At 41.3% G+C, this 21,355-nt stretch overlaps 1 protein-coding gene across 9 annotated transcripts in view; it reads left to right on the forward strand.

Moving 5' to 3' along the window:
• Positions 1-21,355, forward strand: part of Gramd2b (GRAM domain containing 2B) — a 91,718-nt gene that overhangs the window by 48,497 nt on the left and 21,866 nt on the right. For 5 of the 9 annotated variants that reach the window (XM_020184970.2, XM_074076590.1, XM_074076593.1 and 2 more), the window contains 2 exons: positions 17,773-17,892; positions 20,997-21,108. In XM_020184970.2, coding sequence (XP_020040559.2) covers positions 17,773-17,892; positions 20,997-21,108 — 232 coding nt within the window. Of the gene's footprint in view, positions 1-3,509; positions 3,549-17,772; positions 17,893-20,996; positions 21,109-21,355 lie in introns of all 9 variants that reach the window. The other 4 variants (XM_074076588.1, XM_074076589.1, XM_074076592.1 and 1 more) reach the window with 1 other exon arrangement.

Below are 21,355 nucleotides of genomic sequence, written 5' to 3' on the forward strand. Positions count from 1 at the left end.
TTAACTTACATTTCCCTGATGATTAGTGATGCTGAACGTTTTTCCATATACTCGTTTGCCATTTGTATGTCTTTTTTTTTGAGAAGTATCTATTTTCCTGTATTGCCCCTCTCCCTTTAGTGGACCAATAAGGCTTAGAGGCCACGCTGGTGTGGACTGGGCATGTGGGAAATGAGAGAAGCAGACACAGCATGTGGTGTGTGGCTTCAAGAGGCTCAGCTGAGGAGTGAAGGAAAGAGAAAGTAACTAGCAGAATGAGGGCAGTGCAAGGTTTTGCTTTTTAGATGAGTCTTGACAGCCTATATGTAAACGAGGAGGAAGAGCCAGCAGAGAGAGAGAGATGATAAATGATGCCACTCATCTGATAACTGATGGAACAAACCCAGAGGTATCAGAAAATGGACTTGGACATGAAAAAGAGAAAGACCTTTCCTTCTGAAACTGCAATGAGTAGACACATTGGTGCACATGTAGAACTGGAGTCAGGAAAAGACCTGTGGCTGCTATCATCTGTGAACTGCAAATTTCTTTTTTCTCAGTGAAGGCATGACAGGACCCCTTGTCTCCTGGAGGAATGAGTTGTGGCTGGTTAGGGGCTTGAGAAGTGTGGAGAGCGTTTGGAATATGAGTTGAGGGAGTAAGAGAGGAGAATGTCTAAGAACTGCTGAGGACCCAGCTGGCAGCAAGGACATAATCAACAATAAGGACTGGATTTTTTTTCCCTCTTCAACTGGCTCTGAATCCAGAGATTATAAGTTAAAAAGACTAACTTTGGAAGGACTAGTATGCTGAGTGAGTGTGGCAGGTGACTGGTATGACAGAGCCGTTGGTTACGTGTGGTCCGAGCTGCCTCAGGAAGCAAGTGAAGTCCTGAAGGTTTGGATGGACTAGAAGGACATGGAAATATCAAGAACAAATGCCTGTCTCTGAGGCCAAAAAGCACAGGAGGTGAGAGTGGGATGGGAATAGGATGGAGAGCTGATCATAGGCAGACAGTAGGGACATTAGAGATGTCATATTGATAAAGGATTGTATATGGAGCAATCTAAGTCACCAGAAAGCCTCACATTGATGTTAAGCAATTTCTGTGAGGTAGCAGCAGAGGTCACAGGTTGTTACATCCACATAGACATTGAAGGATCTAGATAGCAGAGTTCTCAAGAAAGGGACAAGTATGTCAGAGGATGAAGGCACTAAGGAAAAGTAAGGGCATCTTGGTCAAAAGTGATGTGTGGGACTTTCTCAGCTTACAAGCTAAATAGAGATAAAAATTTATTATTATATAGTATTTACTAACTCAAATTCCCAAAAGCAATTAGAAACGAGAATTCAGTAAGTTCACTGATTACCAGGAAAAAATATATTAAATCATTGTCTGTCTTACCAACAGTAATAGGTAAAAAACAAATTAAAGAATACAGACAATTGACCAAAATAATAAAATGCCTAGAAGTAAATTTAATAGCTCTTAAAGTAAAACAATATACCTAAAAGAAGTTTACCTTCTTCAAAAGGAGAACTTAAAACTATAAAGTGTTCTTTGAATTTATAAGATTAGTTCAACTCAACAAAATCTCACACTCTTGAGAAACATTACGGAATGATCCTAAGCCTCTTCCGAAAGAGCAAGGCATTCGGGAACGTCTAGGCAGATAATAGAAAGATAGTGCAGCTTATCATGATGAAACTGTCCTGATGAAGGCTCAGAAGGAAATCCAAATATATCCGGAGGTACTTTCAAATCTGTGGGGAAAAGGTAAGACAACTGGTTAGCCAAGGGGGGAAAATTAGAGTTAGAAACCTACTTCACTACATCTGAAAGTAAGTTCCTGATTGAGCAAGTATTTAAACACACACACAAAAGACCTATGAAAATATAGGCCTATTTTTAAATAATGTGTTAAAAAAGATAATTTGATCTAAATTTGTGTTTTCTTATCATTCAGTTCTTTTCATGCTGTTGGTATGTTTGGGTTTCCTAAAATGAGCATGTATTATCATTGCAGAAGGAAAACTACTTTATAAAAATATATAATTTAGCTGGATGCAGTTTACTCCTGTAATCCTAGCTACTCAGGAGGCAGATACCCGGAGGATGGAAGTTTGAAGCCAGCCCCAGGCACATAGTTCATGAGACCCTATCTTGAAAAACCTTTCACAAAACAGGGCTGGTGGAGTGGTTTAGGCAGTAAGAGTCTAACAAGCATGAGGTTCTGAGTTCAAACCCCAGTGCTGCCAAAATAAATAAATAAGTCAAAATGCTTTTTGTTTGGCTAAAATAAGTAGGTTTTTTTTAAGCTTTGTTTTAGTATGTTTGTGTCCTTTTATACAAAACGTCTATAAATTTTACAAGTCTTGCAAAATCCTGAGAGAAGGAACTATTTTTCTTGATATGTACACCAGTAAGAAGATGTACATGTGGCTCCTCAAAAAACAAAATTAGAACTGCCATACGATCCAGCAATGCTAGTCCTAGGGATATACCCAAAGGAATGTAAGCAAAAACCCAGCTAGTCCTGAATGCCAGCACAGCCTAAGGCCTCACTGACCCATGGTGTGGTGAACTATCACGTCACCTGTGTCTACTGCTGCTCAGGTTCCCTCATGACTCTCCCTTGGGTGTAGGGTGAGGGTGGCAAGGGAGGAGCAGCTGAAGCATGAGGTGGGCAGGATACAGGTGTGGCTCCATCTTCCCACCTAGAATCATGGTCACCCATCTGCTGCAACACGTTCTGTTCACAATTACAACTTGCTTCATGTTGATTCATGTAATTGGGACTCTCTCTCCCTTCATCTCCAAGAAAGCCTCACCTCACCAGATTTTGAGATTTTTTCATTTCTGTTTCTTCCTCTCCCCAGAATAGCCAGACCAGTAAGGCCCCCAAGAGAAAAGGGCCCTGGTTCCAACAACATCAAAGCGAGTACCTTGTGTTCCCTGGAGTCCTGTACAAGTACCCAAATACCAGCCATGGAGGGTAGTCCACTCCAACCCTAAATCCTACTACTTGGTGCTAATATCTTCCCGGAAGAAGGGTTAGAGCTCACTGGTTTTTAAAAATCAACTACAATTAGATTTGGTGTTGGTATTTCTTTGTTTTTGAAGAAACTTTTATCTTCTAGAGCTACACACTGCAGTAATTGCAAATAAAAAGGACTTTCTGATGCCACCTTGAGAATTTGCTCCAAAATAATAGGAAGGCAGAGTAGTGAGTGGGCATAGATGAAACAAGGTTGCCTCAGGAGTTTCTGATATTCTGCCTCACCTAAAGTGACTATCCTTAATTACTAGTTAGAAATTTAATATTACTAAGTAGACCAGTCTGAGTTTTTTCTAATAAAATCCAGCAGTAATCATGACTGATTTTCAAATAATATCGCTATTCCTCTTGTCAATTATACCTAACTTCAGTGATCAGATAGAAGCTCATTAATGCATCTGCTGAAATAGCTCTCTCTCTCTCTCTCTCTCTCTCTCTCTCTCTCTCTCTCTCTCTTTTGTGCTGTGCTAGAGACAGAACCCAGAGCCATGCCCATGCTAGACATGCTAGGTAAGTACTCTACCACTAAGCTACATCTCTGGCCCTTCCCCTAAGCCTTTTTTCTTTTTTGGTAGTACTGGGATTTGAACTCAGGGCCTCATGCTTACTAGATAGGCACTTTATCACCTAAGTTATGCTTCCAGCCCCTCCCCCACAAGTCTTTCAAATGGGGGAAAAGTGGGTGGGTGTGGTGGTACACACAAGTAATCCCTGCACTAAAGAGGCTGAGGCAGGCGGATCTTGAGTTCAAGGCCAGCCTGTGCTGTATAGTAAGACTGTCTAAAAAAAAAAAATGGTATGTGCTTTATGCGGGAGATAGGGGGAGTCTATACTTTCTAAATTGGAAAAAGATACAGTGGGAACAGCTCTGTGACAGGCTGTGAGAGGGAGAACCTGGTGTGGAGGCAGGAAAGTCCAGGTTTGTAATAAGACACTGACATATAATAAACATCCCTTATGAAGACACCACTCCGAGGAACCACATTAAGCTGCTCTTAAGCAGCCACAGATCACAGAATAAGAGACTCTTCTCCTAGAGCCATCTCCATTTCCAAGAAGGAGGAAAATGAAAAAAAAAAAAACACCCTAGTTTCTTCCAGTTCTTGCAACCTGCAATATCTGAACGTGGCCCTTTAAAGTCTAAGAGTAGAGTGTACTTGGGCATGATGGCCCCTCCCAGCAGGAATGATGAGATCATCTTACTGACACAGTTCCCTGAGAAGGAATGGTGGAGTTTCCCCAATGGAAAGGCTCCTTCTTTAGGTTAATTCCTCTGATCCTTGTCTAGAAGAATGGGAAGGGTGGGCTTAGCCACACTAAAACCACCCTCCCTAGGTTAGTCTACGTTGCCAGAATAGCATCTGACCCCCTTCAGAAAACTTCTGGCCTGTCCATGCCAGTCCTCCCAAATCCAGGAATTCCAAGTGAGATACAAGTCTCCCTGGTGCTCTTTATTACTGTCAGATGTAAGCCAAAAAGGCTCTGGGCTAGAAATCAGAAATCCTAGCCTGGCCTTTAGGTCTGATTAAGGATCTTGAAGTACTTAAGGTAAAAGAATTGAACACCTTTGTAGGATACAGAGATGTGATAAGACCAAGACACTAGCTTCAGGGGCTTATGGTCTAAACAGGGGAATGATAAGCAAACAATGGCCTATTCAGTTTTCAAACCAACCCAGTATTAAAGACATCAAGTTTCCATGGCAGTCATACTTACAGTGGTCTGGAAGGGAACACTGAAAGGGAGGATTGTCCTCAGGACCCAAAGGCAGTTGGGGCAGACTTCATTTATAACCGAATCTCAGCTAGAGCTAAATCTTGAAGGATGTGCAAGTACTCAAGGGAGACCACAAGAGAGGGCAAGGCCACCAGCTAGGGCACTTGGAGAAAATGTGACAAGATTTTAGGTTCAGAAAGGGGGACCTGCTCTGTACCCATCTTCAGCTTTATCCTGTAGGCATTGGAAAACCACAAGAGTTTTAAGGGCGGAGGGTGATGTGATCCTATTTGAGTTTTTTCAGAGATCACAGGGCAAAGTGATCTTCCATGTAGACCAAAGGAGAAGTTGTCATATATAACTCAGATGAGATAGCAAAGGATAGTATCGAGCTGAAGACACTTACGACTTTAAGAAGGAGTGGTGAGGAAGAGAGAAGAGACAGACGTATTTTCCAAGGCATCGTGTTTTCACTGCAGATAGAGAAAATGCAGGACAGGAAGTACGGATGTCAGATGTAAGACTAATTAAAATCTGTTTAGAATATTTATTTCCTTGAAAGAGACACTGCCAGGTATAAATTGCATTAAATGTAACTCTTCTATCCTGAACATGTTAGGTGTATTTAAAATATTGGGATAATCATCTCTTTTTAATGACAGTGAGGAGTTATCACTAATTCAGCAATTATTCCATAGCTTGATGCCTATAAAAATTATAACATATTACATATAACATTAATAATAACATGGAAACATTCCATATTATCAACACTAATATGTACAGAAATAAGTAAATTCTGGGATAAACAATTTAAATAATTTAACTTCTTAAGCAGGTTACATTAGCTTTTTTTATTATTATTGTAATGGGGGGGTACCTTGTGACATTTACAAAAGTCCTTACAATATATCATAGTTGAATTCACCCCCTCCATTAAATCTCACAACCTGAATAACAAAAAATATACTCAATTTTTTGTGTCATGGGATAGCATGAGCTACTCTTCTGATTCAATGTGTCTGGTTTGGGAGTGTTTTATTTTGATTAAACCAAAGCCTTATATAGAAAGCTTTATTCTCTGATGTACAGATATCCTATTTTTACAAAGTGACAGTGCCTTTTCTAGAAGTTGTGTCCCAGTGATTTTAATTTACTTTGTTCAGTTTATTCATTTTTTTAATAGTAGTTCTTGCTGTGTTGTCCGGGCTCTCCTCAGATTCCTAGGCTTAAATAATCTTCTTGTCTCAGCCTCCCAAGTAGCTGAGACTGCAGGCAGGTGCCACCACAAAAGGCTGATTTTTTTATTAGAAAAGATTCCTGAGTTTTAATAATACATGGCATTTCGACAAATCGGCTAGTGTCATCTCTGCCTTCCCCTGGTATGATGTGCATAAGATCCAAACCTGCTCCTGGGACGTTCCTGTGTGGCACAGCCCTGTGGTAATCCTATGTTGTCCTCAGACACCTGCAGTCGATGAGATCAGAATACAGGAGGCACAGGCAATAGGAATGGTGGGCTGGAGTGAGGGAGAAACAAGGCAGAGGCAGTTCCTGGAGCACTCAGGTTTTGGACTCTTGGTGCCTCTTAACTCCACTGCAGTGGCCACATGCCTTGGTGTTTTAGCTCACTCTGCCTTTTGATCTGTTTATTGTTTTTACTCTCCTGTGTGGAACAGGAAGACAGAGTCACAGGAAATGAAGGGTATAAGAGGAGAAGGGCTTTAGTCATCACAGAGGCCAGCCAGGGTGGCAGGAGGCAGGCAGCTTGTCCCTCCCATGCTCCAGGTCCAACCGCCTACTACTACAGCTGAGGACAGACCTGTGGCTCCATGGGGAGAGGGGCAGTCCTCAAAACAAAAGCAAACATTTGTCTCTTCCAAGTCTGTTCCTAGTGGCCCTCGTTTTTGTGTCTCTTAACCTTAAATGTTGCTGCACTATTAATAGGTAAAATATTCTCTTCTGGCCAAATACATGTAATTCTAGCATGATGCCTTCAGCCCCCCCACCGAGAAAATTTGTTTTCATAGGTATAATTTCACTGAGGCCATAGCAAGGAATTAAAATTTAATTCCAAAGGAATATATATTAATATAAAGGAATGTCCTGCCCATAAAGTTTAGGTTAATGCTTCTCTCTGGGGTGTCTCTGCCTACACTCCTTTTCCTTTCTCACTTTGCACCTGGTTTTCATTTTCCAGCTGCTGTAGAAAAATTCCATAAACTGTAGCTTATAAACAACAGACATTTATTTCTTACCATTCAAGACCAAGGTACCACCAAATTCTCTATCTGGTGAGGCCCACCTTCCTGGTTCATAGCCATCTGACTTTTTACGGTGTCCTCACATGGATAGCAGGGGCTATGAACTCCTTCAGGCTTCTTTTATAAAGACACTAATTCTATTTATAAGAGTTCCACTCTCATGACCTAATCACCTCCCAGAGGTTCTACCTCCTCATGTCTTCACTTTAAGGGCTTAGATTTCAACATAAGAATTTTTTCAGAGCTGGGTGTGGTGTTTCACACCTATAATCCCAGCACTGAAGGCTGAGGCAGGATTTACAGTTTGAAGCCAGCAAGGGCTACATAGTGAGACCCTGTCTCAAATAATAACTAAGAAAATAAGTAAATAACAGAATTTTGTGGAGAGGTAGGCATTCAGACCATAGCATTACTGGCATTACTCTTTTGCAATACCCATCTATCAGAAGATATACAATAATTTTCTCAGTAGTATCATTTTCATAAACTGCGTCTTCAGTAAGCCATGGCAGGACCTGCTATTCTAAATTCAGAACATCTCTGCTAGGCTGCACCCTTACACCCCTAGCCCTTCCTCAGTAGGTTCCGCCCCTCAGCTACTCCTTTCCTTACCATTCTGCTCACTTCTCAGTCTGTACAGGGCAAACACTTCTCTCCTTGACATTCCTGATATGCAAGTCACTTGTTCTTGCCTTTTGTCTTTGCATTCTATAACTTTTTATGACTTTCCTAAAGTTCTCAAACTCCCAATTTGGGAGGATGGGGTTAAGATGGAGAGAGGATGTTTGTTTTATTTTGCAGTTTGGTTTTGTTTGAGACAGGGTCTCACTATATAGTCCACGCTACGTCCATACTCGCTATGTAGCCCAGGCAGACCTCAAATTCACAGTCCTCCTGCCTCAGCCTCCCAAATGCTGGGATTATAGATGTGCACCTCCCAACTTTGTACTAGCTTGGTCTTCTGTTCATTTAAAACACGGTTCCAAATTTACCTCATCTGTAATGAACCCCACTCAATTCCGAAATCCAAAGGAAAGGTGTTAACATTATTTGGAGTTTTAATGGACTTGATTTAACAGTGGGTTTTGGTTTTTATGCATGTGTTTAATCTTTTCATTTCAACAGTAAGCATATTAGGAACAGAACCCACCCCTGTATGTTTATTCTTCCCTACCAGGTGCAGGTTGTGGTGTGTTCTTTTTTGGTGTGAAATTTTGAGGTGTACCCAAAGCCAAGGGAAAGAACTTCATTAGTCTTAAATTCTAGGATTCCTTCTCTTAGCAGTAGTCTCATTTGTCAATCTGACCTGGTGCAAGTCTGGTTTATGTAAACAGCTCCTCTTCATTTTATCATTCAGAATTGTCTTTAATTCCAAATGGCTGTTTTGATTTAACACCTGGCATCTTCTTTTTCTCCCCAAGGAAAGATATTCCCTATGACTACATTGGTCTCCATAACCTAGGTTTTAATTTTTAGCTGTTTCTAAGGTACCTGAACTGCTTTTCAACCTTATTTGATATTTTTGATATTTGAAATACTTACTCTAATAGTTGAAGATTTATTAATATTTCTGGAATTTATGCCTCAGTCTTTTGCATTTATGTTTGTGTATATAAGATTTTCATTCTATTTAAAAACCAGTTCTAGCCAAGTGTTGTGGTAGATACCTATAATCCCAGCATGAGGCAAGAGGATTGTGAGTTTGAGGCCAGACTGGGCCTGGGCCACATAGCAAGTTTCAGTCCAGTCTGAGCTATATTGTGAGACCTTTTCTCAAAAAAAAAAATCCAAAGCCAAAACAAAACATTAGCAACAGCAACAAAAAACTACTTCTTCTTTAAAAGCATCCCTCAGGCCAAAAACCTTAATCAAATAGATGCTCCCTAGTACATCTTAGATGTATGAGAAATAGCTGATTTGGATATTCAGCAATTGTTTTGAAAGAATAGCTTCAAAAAAGAATGGAAATAGAAATATGAAAAATATTTAAAGTTGCTGCCCCAAGGTTATAGTCCTATTTAATAATTGAGATATAGTCAGTATGTATTTTTAGAAATTTTATTAGTAGTGAGTGATGCAAAGTAGTATTTCTGTGCAGAGGATGTAGTAGAGTTCAGTATCAGCAGCATCCATCTACGTTGACTGGAAAGTGGGAAAGTCCATTGCTGCATCCTTGACGCGTTTTCTTGTTATTTTCCTTTCTGATTTTCCACTGTGCTTGGCCTCGTCAAGCCCCTGCTGAGAAGCTACTTAGTTAGATTGCACTTCTTCTTGCAATTGTTATTTCTTCCAATAATCAAGACAGTCTTTTCAAGTTTCCATATGGTTTCAAATTATTATTCACCTAACTAATAATCAGTGTGAAAAAGAAGTCTGTACACAATGCTAATTCAGCAGTATTGAAAGTAAGAAGATTAGCCTTTTTCTCCTCCATCCCAACCCTCAACACCACCCTCTTCCAAGGAGACTTGTTTCCTGCACTGAGGTGGAACAATGGCACCTGTCGGGGAGCAGAGAGAATACGGCAGTGTAGAGGAACTGGAGCCAGTGCAGAGGGAGGACAGAACAGGGTGTAAGCATGACCATGGTGAAACCCACAGGGCTAGGGTGAGGAACTTCTTTTTAAAAAAGTAGAGGAAGACTGGGAACTCTAGAGGACCTTGGCTCTCTGCCAGATGCCTCAATCTGATGCTCAGTTGAATGCCATTGTTGGCTGTGGAGCAGTGGTGTGACATAATGGAGGTGGTGCCTCAGGAGAGTGAATGGGGCATTGATGTTCCAGAAGACTTGAAGAGCAGTCATCTCGGTGGAAGGGAAGCCTGCAGCTGCTGCTCTTCTGCACTAGTGACTTCTTGAACCACAGGCCCAACTCTTAGGGGCTGATTGTTTGTTCTTTTGTTTTTCTGTAATATAAGCTAGTTTTCTGTCCTTTCAGAATCAGGATCCTGGCAATTAAACACTGTGGAGTTATGTGAGTTGCCTAAGGCTTTGAAAGAAAAGTAAAGAAGAATTGGGAGTTGAGATGAGTGGGAATAGGGATCTGGGGATATAGCTCAGTGATTAAGTGTTTGCCGAGCATGCGCAAGGCCCTGGGTAGGATCCCCAGTGACTCCCCCACTTTAATGGGAACAGAGGGAGCTCTGTGAGACCAGGTTGAGAGGTGTTGGGACCCAGATGGTACCTCTGCCAAAGTATTCCTCCAGCCTCCCCGCCCCCACCCCGGTTGCTATGCTAAGAATCAGGGGTGGCTCTGTCGTGGTGAGTGCTGAGGACTCCACGAGCTTGTCTTCAAGCTGGTTGAACCCCTTCTCTAAAGTCATGAACCATTATTTATTTCTTTCAGGGTCTTTGGCTTTTTAGATATAGTGTTCTACCTAATAATATTATACTTCTCTTACATCTGAAAAATTCTTCCTAGAGCCTACATTTCCTCTTATGTCCCTGTCACTGATGGTGGCAATGCCATCCTCTCCATCCCCTAGCAACCTTGGAGTTGCTCTGGATGTCTCCCTCCATTGTTTTGTTCTCATTGGTTTCCACATTATCTCTGGTTTATTTCTCCAATACGGTTTCTGCTTCTTGCCTTCATTTATCCCTCACCTGACTTTCCATTTTCTCTCTGCCTCCAGCCTTCACACTCCCCAATTCTTGTTTACTGACTTGAGTATAATCCTCCAAATCTACAGGTCCCATCAGGTCCTTACGGTGTAAATGCAGATGAGTATCTCCTCATTTCATTCCTCCTACTGAAAAACCTTTGGATAATCTCCACTGCCAACCAAGTAAAGCCTAAAAGTAGCCCTCATTCTCCAGTACTGTAATAAAATAAAACAAAATCATTAGGAATCGGACTTCACAGTAAGTCATTCTTGCTGTTTCCTGCTGCCTGGCCCCCAGAAAAGCAGCTCGCTGCTGATTTCCTTGTGAGCAGGTGACCCCATGTCTGCATGCTTTGTTTCTGCCTTCCTGGTGTTTCTCATGGTATCTTGCCACATCTAGATCCTGTGTATCCAGCCCAAAGGCCAAGCCTTCCCCAGTAACCACTGCTCAATTAGTGTTTCTGCAGATGGAGGTAACAGCCATGGCTGCCATGTAACAATGAGAGGTTTTGATCTTTCTAATCTAAGGGACTGTTTAATTTTTACTGTTTTATAAAACAAGTAGGGAAATACTTTTTATTTCTGGCTTCTTATCCTGAAGTGTATTTCTAGCAGCTGCTGTAATGTTCTGATAAATTAAAAAAGATATATTGTCTCACCCTCATTCAGTGTTATACTTCTTTTACAAAATTTTTCTACCTCCTCCATATAATTAGAAGAGATTTCTGAATTTCTAAACATGTCTTTATGGTAGCTATCCCCTATAATTTGTTAATCTGTATTGTTTATTTATGTACTAAACTAAAATTCCCAGTGAAGCTTAAGTCCCTTGGAAACACATCAAAGCAAGAACTCACTCAAAGATAGTAGACCCACCTATTTTTATTATGCATCTGTATTTTTTTTTTTCCCTTTGGTGGCATTGAGGTTTGAACCCAGGGCTTCATGCTTGCTAGGCAGGCACTCTTACAGTTTAAGTCACTCTACCAGCCCTTTTTTGTGATGAGTTTTTTTTTAGATAGGGTCTCACAAACTATTTGCCCAGGGCTGGCTTCGAACCGATCCTCCTGATCTCTGCTTCCTGAGTAGCTAGGATTACTGAGCCACTGGTGCATAGCTGCATTCTGTATTTTACAACTTCTTTATAAAGGTGTTGATAAAGTTTTTTATTTTTAAATATTGGGCTGAGGAAATAGTCCATTAGTGGTATTGCCTAGTATTTTCAAGGTCCTGGGTTAAATCCCAGTACCACAAAAAAAAAAAAAAAAAAAAACAGCTGGATGCCATAGCAGAGATTGGGAGGATTGCTGTTCCAGGCCAGTCTGGGAAAAATGTTAGTGTGACCCTATCTCAACCAATAAGCTGGGTATGGTGCTATACAGGAGGCATAGATGGGAGGATTGCAGTCGCATGCTGGCCTAGGCAAAAAGTGAGACCCTACTTCCAAAATAACCAGTGCAAAAAGGGTTTAGGGGCATGGCTCAAGTGGTAGAGCATCTGCCTGGCAAGAGGGAAGCCCTGAGTTCAAACCCCAGTACTGCCAACAAAGAAGAAAAAAGGAAGAAAGAAAAGGTTTTGGCATTGGTGGTTTATTTTAATATCATATGATCCCTAATATCTGCTTAACTTTTCTGAATGTTTAAGATTATTTATTTAAAAAGTTAGTTGCAAGCCAGGCATGGTAACACACTCCTGAAGGGGAGACTTGGAGAAGCGGTCACTTGAACCCAGGGGCTTGAGGTCAGCCTGAGCATGATGAGACCTCACCTCTTAAAAAATAAAAAGTCAGTTCTAGGATGTTGCAAGGAATCTAAAATGTAGTTACTTTCCTAAATGTTTCAATCTAAATCCCTTTTGAAAAACTGGCTAAATGTTCAAACAAACAGCTAATTCACAAAATAGGAAAATTTGAAAGTCCTTAACTGTATGAAAATATACTCAACCTTGCTCGGGAGAAGAAAATGCTCTCTCATTCACAATAGTGGGGCCGTAGTTGGGGGTGGGGGTGGATGGATATTCTTAGTTTTTAAGTCCAGTTTTACCCAAATTTAAAAAAAAAAAGAGAGAGAGAGAGAAATGCAAATTAAAATCGTAATGGGGTATTTTTACTTCATATTTGCAGAGATCAAAAAATTTAACATTGTTCATTATTAAAGTGATTATTATTATGTTGTTAAGTTTAACACTTTTCTTTTTTCCGTAGGAATGTATAAACACTGCTATGTAATTGTGGTGTGGGTCACCGAAGCTCTTCCAGGGGCAGTTTAGTATTACCTATAACATTTTTTAAATCGCATGTCTTTTGACACAGCAGTTATACTTCCAGGAAATTGTCCTGTGGTATATTCACACACATAATAAACATAAAGACATTTGTTGCCATGCCCTTTGTATTTGCAAAGACTAAAATCCACCGAAATGCCTGTCAGAAAGGAACGGGTTAAATGATAGTTCATTTATTGCAGTGGAACTCTGTGGAAATCATTAGAATGAGGAAGGTCTGTGTATACTGATCAGGAAAGAGAATTAAGAAACAGTAAGCAAAACAAAAAGATGTAGAAGAGTATATTATCATTTATATATAAGTACACTCTCATATACACTTATGTGTACACAGATTTTCCCAGGAAGGACACAAAAGTTTCTGAGAAAAGAGGGACCTTTGTGGAGAGAAACTGGGCCGTTTGTAACTTAAGTTTTGTCCAGTACCTATAATTCCTATTCAGAAATAAGTATGTAGATAGGGAAACTTTAAGTGTCTAGACAAAGATATACTGTATCAGAATTATAAATAGAAGGCTGCTCTTGACTTACAAAAATCTACCTTGGGAGATTGTGAATTGATCAAACTGAAGAAGCTAAAGATCTCCCAGCCATCCTGGTCTCCTCCACCAGCTTCTGCGCTTCTGCCCCCCACTGTACTTCCTTCTTTTGGTTACTAGAATGTCTGTCTGCATTTGTACTATTTGCTGCTGCCCAGCAGTTACCAAAAACCTCCTCTGGCTCTATATGTTAACTCTTTGCTTTCCAAATATTGTGCCCTTGTCTGCCAGCCATGGAGCCACCAAGCTGGCAGCACACTAGAAACAAGGGTTCATGAAGTTCTGATGAGTCCAGGGGCCAACTGAGTTTTCAGCTCAGGGTTGACACACTGCTTTACCCGACTCGGTCTCTACCACAGCAATCCCATTTCTCAGAGTTTATTAATGGAGATCCTCTTTGTTGGTGAAGATTGTGGTTTTAAAAATGAGAATCAGAAAGGTTTGGGACTTCTTTTTTTTTTTTTATGATAGTGTATGTAAAACTACCCCCACATGTACTAGCATAAGGATATTTAGTGGCATATTTTTATGCCTTCCCTTAAGAGTAATTTAACATGAAGATAGATACAAACACAGGGAATTGTCACTGTAATTGGAAAGGAAAACAGCTTCCTGGACACCACAGTGAGGACTTTGTTTTCATTGGTGAGATGCAGCTTAATCATAGCTTCTGCCCAGTAGCTACTTATACTGGTCTTGCTTGTGGAGATGCCTGAATACTTACATCCTCAGGAGGAGGGGCCGAGGACCTGGGACAATGACCCTTCAAGAGAAAAGAGTGTCAAATTTATCTTAAGCTCACAGAGACCATCTCCAGAAGGAATGATAATTGGCTCTGCCTAAGAATTCTAAGTCTAAAAAGTTGTGAATCTGAATTTCAGTCATCATCAGACTAATGAGGTCTGGGAAGTGACAAATAATGGATTGTTGATAAGGACGGTCCAACCTGTTTCTTATTTATAGATTGTGTAACAGTGGCAGTGTTTTCCTGGCTGGTAATAAAAATGTAGTCCTCTAAAAGGTAAAATCAGGCTTAGATGGTGTAAGGATGGCTGTCTCGCTACTTTGAAATTCCTGCTAAAAAGCTTTCAAAGTCTATTTACTGATGCTTAATTTGGGTTGGAGATGGGAAAAAGTAACCTGCTAAGGCCAAGTGTTTCCAGTGTCTCCTGCTGCTTCATTGAGTGCTCAGGACTGTCAGTCAGCTCACTTCTGTCAGTCAGCTCACTTCTCTCTCTTTTAGGAAGCTCTGAGTATCCTCCCAGCTGACATCTTTCGATATCTGTTCAAAAAGGAAGATTGAACGTTTTTTGTTTGTTTCTTGTTTATTTTACAGTTGACTCTTTTAGTCAATGTCCCTGAAGATTCTTTGTCTTCTCGTTTATTACAAAAAAAAAAAACAACCTGGCATTGGTGGCTGAAGCCTATAATCTCAGGCTTGAGGAGGCAGAGATTGGAAGGATCGAGGTTTAAGACCCTATCTCAAAACCAACACAGAAAGAGCTGAGGGTGTGGCTCACATGATAGAGTGCCCTGAGTTCAACTCTCAGTACCACCAAAAAAAAGAAAGAAAGAAAGAAAAGAAACACCCAGTTTCTTATTTTCATGATCACAGGAAGCCTGTTCATCTTCATTCACAGTGACTTTCTCGTTCCTGAGAGGCCTTGGGGAAGTGTTCCATTTCCCCTCCCACTCTGCTCATTCAAACACTGTTTGGATTCTACATAGTTTCAGCCTACTGCTGACCAGACCTCCAAGACGTACTTTCGGGAAAAATCTATCCTGTTAGGAACTCACTTGCTTGAGCCTCTACTGCTTTAAGTAAACAAAAATCTAAAATTGAATTGACCCGTAGATGGAATTCACTTCCTCTTTGAGACAATACAAAATTAATCCCACATCATTCAACATATCAGTGACCACTATGAGCAAGGCTAAGCTGAGGGCTGTGGAAAAAAACAGACCTTCCCTGTGAAGGAACTTGGCATCATAGTTGGATAACTAAGACATTGGAAGAAAAGTTAAAAGCTCTAGGTATTTATTAATTAATTAGGAAGGGACCAGGGAGGACAGAAGGCTTTGAGGAAGATAAGCCCCCAATACGGCCACCAAGCAAGAGAACCAGTGCACAAGTTCAAGGATAGAGGGGTGGAGAATATCTAGAAAGAGTCTTTTTTGACTTGAGCATGCCTGTGTATTTTGCACTGAAAGACACTACCTGTGTAGGACATGTAGAGGTGTACATTGTAATCTTTTTTTGTGCTAAGCGCCAGTCCTTGAAACAGAAACTACTACATGACCTAAGCACTGCATAAGAGTGCCTTGCCGAGAAGGGCCAAAGTCAAGTTGAGGCTCAAGTCTAGCCTGAGCTTGACTTCCTTGTGCACTTTGGTGATAAGGCTGTCCATGCCCAGAACAAGGGGCACCTGCTAGGCCATGTACCAAGAAGGCCACATCCAAACAGGGGAGCACCTTTTCCTCAGTTTTCAGCAAAAGTTGCTCTTTCTACATAAAAATGCTATACAGGACAACTTGGACTATGCATCCTAATCTGACCCTGCATAAAACTAGTAATATTTAAATGAATGCTGAGATGGATTTTTGACATTTTACACACAACTGGTCTTCCTACTGAAACTTCTCAAGTGGATTTCTGCCCAGTACTTTTGAAAAATAGGAGTAACTTGTATTAAGGGGTAGAGAGAAAAGGTGAAGATACACTCTAAGGCATTTCACAGTTTTAAAACTCTTTGAGTTCATAAATGAAATTGATGCTAAAATTAAATAAAGTTCAATTATTTTATTCAAAGCCAAAGCAACATCTTTCAAATAATGTTTCAGATATTATTGGTCCCCAGACCAAACTTTTGTCACATAATGCAGTGTAGTTACAGGCTAAGTCCTTTTAATGCACTAAGTACTTTGAGGAAAAACTGAAGAAGTAGAAAGCTGGGCCTCGGTCCTCTAATATTTGTCCACTTAGGAAAAGAGAAATGCTAATTACAAAACGAGAACATTGGCCATTCATAGAGATTGTTAGTTGATTACTACCCTTGCCAGGTACTCTAGATCTTGATTTTGACGCTAGGATAGGTCTCCCAGTGTGACTTGTAATGTTCCCAGGCTGTGAAAATTGTGAAGCAACAACGACAAGGCTTAAATGGACCAACACATGTCCTGCCTGTGTAGTCATATGCAGTTTAAAATACCAACTCAGTGGTAAAATAGGATTCAAGTTCATCTGTCATAGCAATGCCGTCTTCTTATACTTCATTCTCAGCCACCATAGAGGTCTCACAAGTATGCTTTTTGTCCCACTGCCAACCTTGAAAATTGTCCTCAAGCAATCTTCCACCACCAACTGAGGGAGCTTACTTCTGTGTGCACCATCCTGGTCCTTACCCACTTGTTAGTGGTTCCGTGAGCAAACTCTCTTGACTGACCCTCTCCTCTTCTCTCTTCCAATCTTTCTTTTACCAGGATTGGACCTTGTTTTTCCAAAATCTGTTGATCATGACTATATATCACCACGATCCTAGACCCTGGGGTTAGTGTGGAGATTACTGAGATCCCCACCTACCCTTGAGTTCTCACACAGATGAGCCAGTAAGGAGGATAAATGGATGAGTAAGTTGTTGAGGGGATAGAGAGAAAGAGAGAGAGAAACACAAACACCTGGCAGATGGACAGAGCTGAATTTGAATCCCAACCAGGATAAATGCTACCTTTGTGAACTAGGCAAGAATACTCACTGAGAGACTCAGATTTCTCACCTGTAAAATGAAAGCAATGATTCCTCCCTAGCTCTGGTGGTTGTAAAGAGACTAAATTGCTCAGGGAAGTGCTTGGTTAAAACAACAACCCAAAGTGGGACCTTCATAAGGATAACAAAAGATGATAAGTGACATAAGAGAAGTGCAAACAAAGAGGGTGGGGGTTCCCAGCACCTGCAGGAGGCCACCTGGGGCAGGGGTGTGCCATATGCACAGGGGCCCTCCCAGCCTCTAGGTGATCTGCACACACCTAGGCTGGGCAGAGCTCGGGCAGCACTTGAGCAGCACAGGGCCCACAGTCACAGACCTGAGAGCTGAGCAAGTCCCTACATAGTCAGACATTTACAAGTGAAGTAGGTGTGACTTGCTGCTTCTGCCCTTCAGGCTTTTGCCAGCAGGGGTTGGAATGAACACTGGAAAGGTGACAGCTGTCAGATCTGACCAGCCTGTCAGTGGAGATTGAAGATCATTCCTTCCTCTAAAACTCAAGACTACTTCATCATTTTTCCTTCCACCTCCCTCTGGATGTCTAAGATCAAGCGTTTTTCTCTGTTCTCTAGTTCAGAGGCTGAGAATGGGGTGGAGGACAAAAAGAAGATCTGCAAGTCGCCAACAGCTCTGTCCCCGACTTCATCCTTGGAGGCTGAGTCCCCAGATTCAAAGAGGAGCATTTGCCTGCGGTGAGTCCTCACTTAACTGTATTTTTGGGCCTTTGGGAAGAGCTAGTGTTCCTAGTTTTGTGATCATTGTGAAGAGTAAGGACGAACTGTAGGCAAAAAACGCTCCTGAAAGAATGGAGCACTTTTCCTTGGTATCCTGGTACTTGCCTTCCTCTTCATCTCCTGCTAGCAGCATCTTTTTCTCCTCCTATTCCAACCCCTGCAGAACAGCTACACCTTCCTGGAAGCACTGTTTTTGTTTTTATGGAGCCAGGAGGCCCACTCTCAGGTGTAGGTGAATGAAACAGCTGGGAAGACTGGCTAGCTCAGGGTGTCTGCTCAGCTTCTAGGGGTGCACACCTGGCCTCTCACTTTCCTGGGAGTCACCAAAAGAGCAGAAGAGAACCCGTCCCAGACATCCACCAGCCCACTGGTGTCCTGTGACTGGGGCTGTGAGGGGGTCTGGTTTGGTTGGGAGGCAGAGGGGAAGAAGTCATTTTGAGGTGTGTAGCTGTCAGCTCTATCGCTCTTAGACACCAGCTACCTAGGAGGGACTTAAAGTTGCTTTCTAGCCCTTAAAATAGAGCAGCTAAACTAATGGTCAGTTACAGATAAATGTGGGCAGTTTAATTTTTTATTTGTTTTGTTATCATTTTGGGGGGTGCTGGGGATCAAACCTGGGGCCTAGCACATTCTAGGCCAGTGGTCTACCACTAGGCTACATCCCTAACTGCACCGTAACTGCGGTTTGTTTTCTCTGCTGAGGAGGAATTGCTCTCCTTCCCTGTTAGCAGAAGTGTTAGAGCTGCTACTTTCTCCCTCTTTTGGCCTCTGCTAAGAGACAGGTAACTAATTCCTTCTTTTCACTTCTTTCCCCACCCCATATCTTCTCCCCAAATCTATGCTTCATTCAGGACCAAGCGTAAGTCTTAATTAACCCTTCTCCTAGATTTCCCTTTCCAGACTCCTCCAGTTCCCAATTATCTTCTGGTCTTTTCTGCATGCCTGTTTTGTGGCTCTCACTTTTTACCATTTTTCATTTCTGCTCACTCATCAAATGAATATCTCCACAAAGGCGCAAAAATTGTTGTCATTCCATGCATCTTTCACTGCTGTCACCTTGAAAACACTATTGGATTTCCTTTGACTTCCCCAGGCTTGGGATGGGAACAATGTGTGCATTAGTAGGACACGTGTGGAAAACTGCACAGGATGACAGGATGTGGTCTGTGCCATTACACAGGGCCTTTCACTGAGCTAATACTCTGCTCATACCATCTGGCAATTCTGTTTAGAATTTTTTTTTTTTTTTTTTTTTTTTTTGCAACACTGGGTTTGAACTCAGGGCTTCATGCTTACTAGGCAGGCACTATACCTCTTGAGCCACTCCACAGGTCCCTGGAAATTCTTAATAATTTTTGTGTAAGAGGCCTTGCACACTTTCATTTTGCACTGGGCTTCTGGTCCTGCTCATACACACCAGTAGGCACTGAGAATAACATAGCTAAGAAGACCCAGAGAAGTCAGTACTGTATAAAGGAGTGCCCCCAGGTTCCTGTATGGCTATGCCTTTGGAAATTTTCAAAGGTGTTGCTGCCCTACCTGTTGCTTCTGCCTGCAGTCCTGTTAACACATATTAACTTGAATCAGTAGAGGTGATACACTCAAATCAGGGAGTAGGATGACTAAGTGGCATTATTATTTGCTTGAGACGGGGTCTCCCTATGTAAGCCAGGCTGTCCTTGAATTCAAGATCCTCCAGCCTCAGCTTCCCAAGTGCAGGGTTATAGGCATGTGCCAACATGCTCAGCTAAATTTCTTTTTGATATTTGTAAAAATAATTTTACTGTCAAATAGAGTACAAATATTTATTCACAATTTTTAGAAAAGTAATAGCTAGAAGTCCCAGAATTTTTATCTGTGAAAAGATTCAGTGACCTGTCACTAAAGTTAAATCCATCTAGGTAGAATTGCTGAGAGGCACTTAACCTGTGATCCTATTGTGTGGAATCTTGAACTGTTGCGGCTGGAAGGGGCTTAGGACCTCATATGACCCATCTTCTTACAGCTGAGAAAACTAGAGCCTAGTGTCTCTCTAACTTCAGTCATTTCTTTCCCTCCATGGCACCTAAATTACTTCAGAGTCTTCCTAAATTCTTTGAACCAACTATCCGAGCCTCATTTTAAGGAATAGTAATGTGAAATCGTGTTTCTTGGGTGCCATTTCCCTTGATAAACAAGCAATTACATCCATAACAAACACCTTTGCTAGGTACTTCTGGAAATCATACACGCCTTCCACTTTGAAATCACTGATGTTAGCTGCAGGGTTGAAAATATGCACAAATTCACACTTGTGCTAAAATGGAGAGCCAGAACTACAATCAGCTTAGAGGGAAATTCCAGCGCTCTGACCTCTGCCCTGAACAGCACAAGGGAAGACTTAGTTTTAAATGTGTCCTTTTTGTTTTAACTATTTTTCTGATTTCACTCTGACCATTTTCCCAGCCTGGGGTGTTTTGCCTCTTTTCCTCATACACAATTCCTGCCCGTCTTGTTAGGTCCTGCATTAAACACACATTGTTCTGTCGGTTTCTCTTGCCTCCCAGTACTGTCTGTATGCCTTCCAGATCCTATGAGATAATGTTGTGAAATCTTGTCCTGCCTTTTTAAAGTAAGTGCTTGATGCGCATGTGCACTGACTCCCTGAGGATAAAAAAACGGTGTTGTGTGCCTCAGGCACTCAGTTAACACTTCTTAAATATTAATAGATCGTGAAACAAAAATATTCTTTGACTCAACTACAGCTGTAATTTTATTTAGTAATTTGCCTTAGCTCCTCCTCTTAAATATTGATTAAAACATTTTCAAAATGATATAATTTTTTCACATCTCAATTGCTATTTCCCCTTTTATAAGTTACCGTTTCTATAGTTGATGGAGACAGCCTGCCGAGATACATGCTGTGTAAATGCCTTCAGAGCATCATAAGTGATTATCAATATCTAAAAGAGAAAAATAAATGCTAGGTTTTTCTCGTGACATGGTATAATAATCAAGATTTATTATAATAAAGTGATGAATGGCAATTCATCTTTTAATCTCCCCGGGTTTTATTTCCCTAGGTCAAAATCCAGTTTTGATGGTGCCACAATACCAGGTGATAAAAATGAGTGTAAGACAGAAAGTAAAAATGACTCTAAGACTGAAAGGAAAAAGTCTTCATCTTCCAGCCAGGTAATTGGGGACTGGAATGTATACTGTCTGCAAAGGTGACAGAAGAATATGAGCCAATGGAGAAAAAAATCCAAGGACAAAGCTTTCTGCTGATCAGGCCTAACATAGGCATAGAGTTCAGAGAATTTAGCAGCATAGAACAGGTCGTGGCACTCTTCTAGTCAATTTTTCATCGATCTTAAATTCCACAGCTGACCCTTCAGTGCATATGGAGAGGTAGTGAATGCCAGGCTGTGGTCTCAAACTC

This window comes from Castor canadensis, chromosome 6, assembly GCF_047511655.1.
Source record: "Castor canadensis chromosome 6, mCasCan1.hap1v2, whole genome shotgun sequence".
NCBI classification, from domain to species: domain Eukaryota; kingdom Metazoa; phylum Chordata; class Mammalia; order Rodentia; family Castoridae; genus Castor; species Castor canadensis.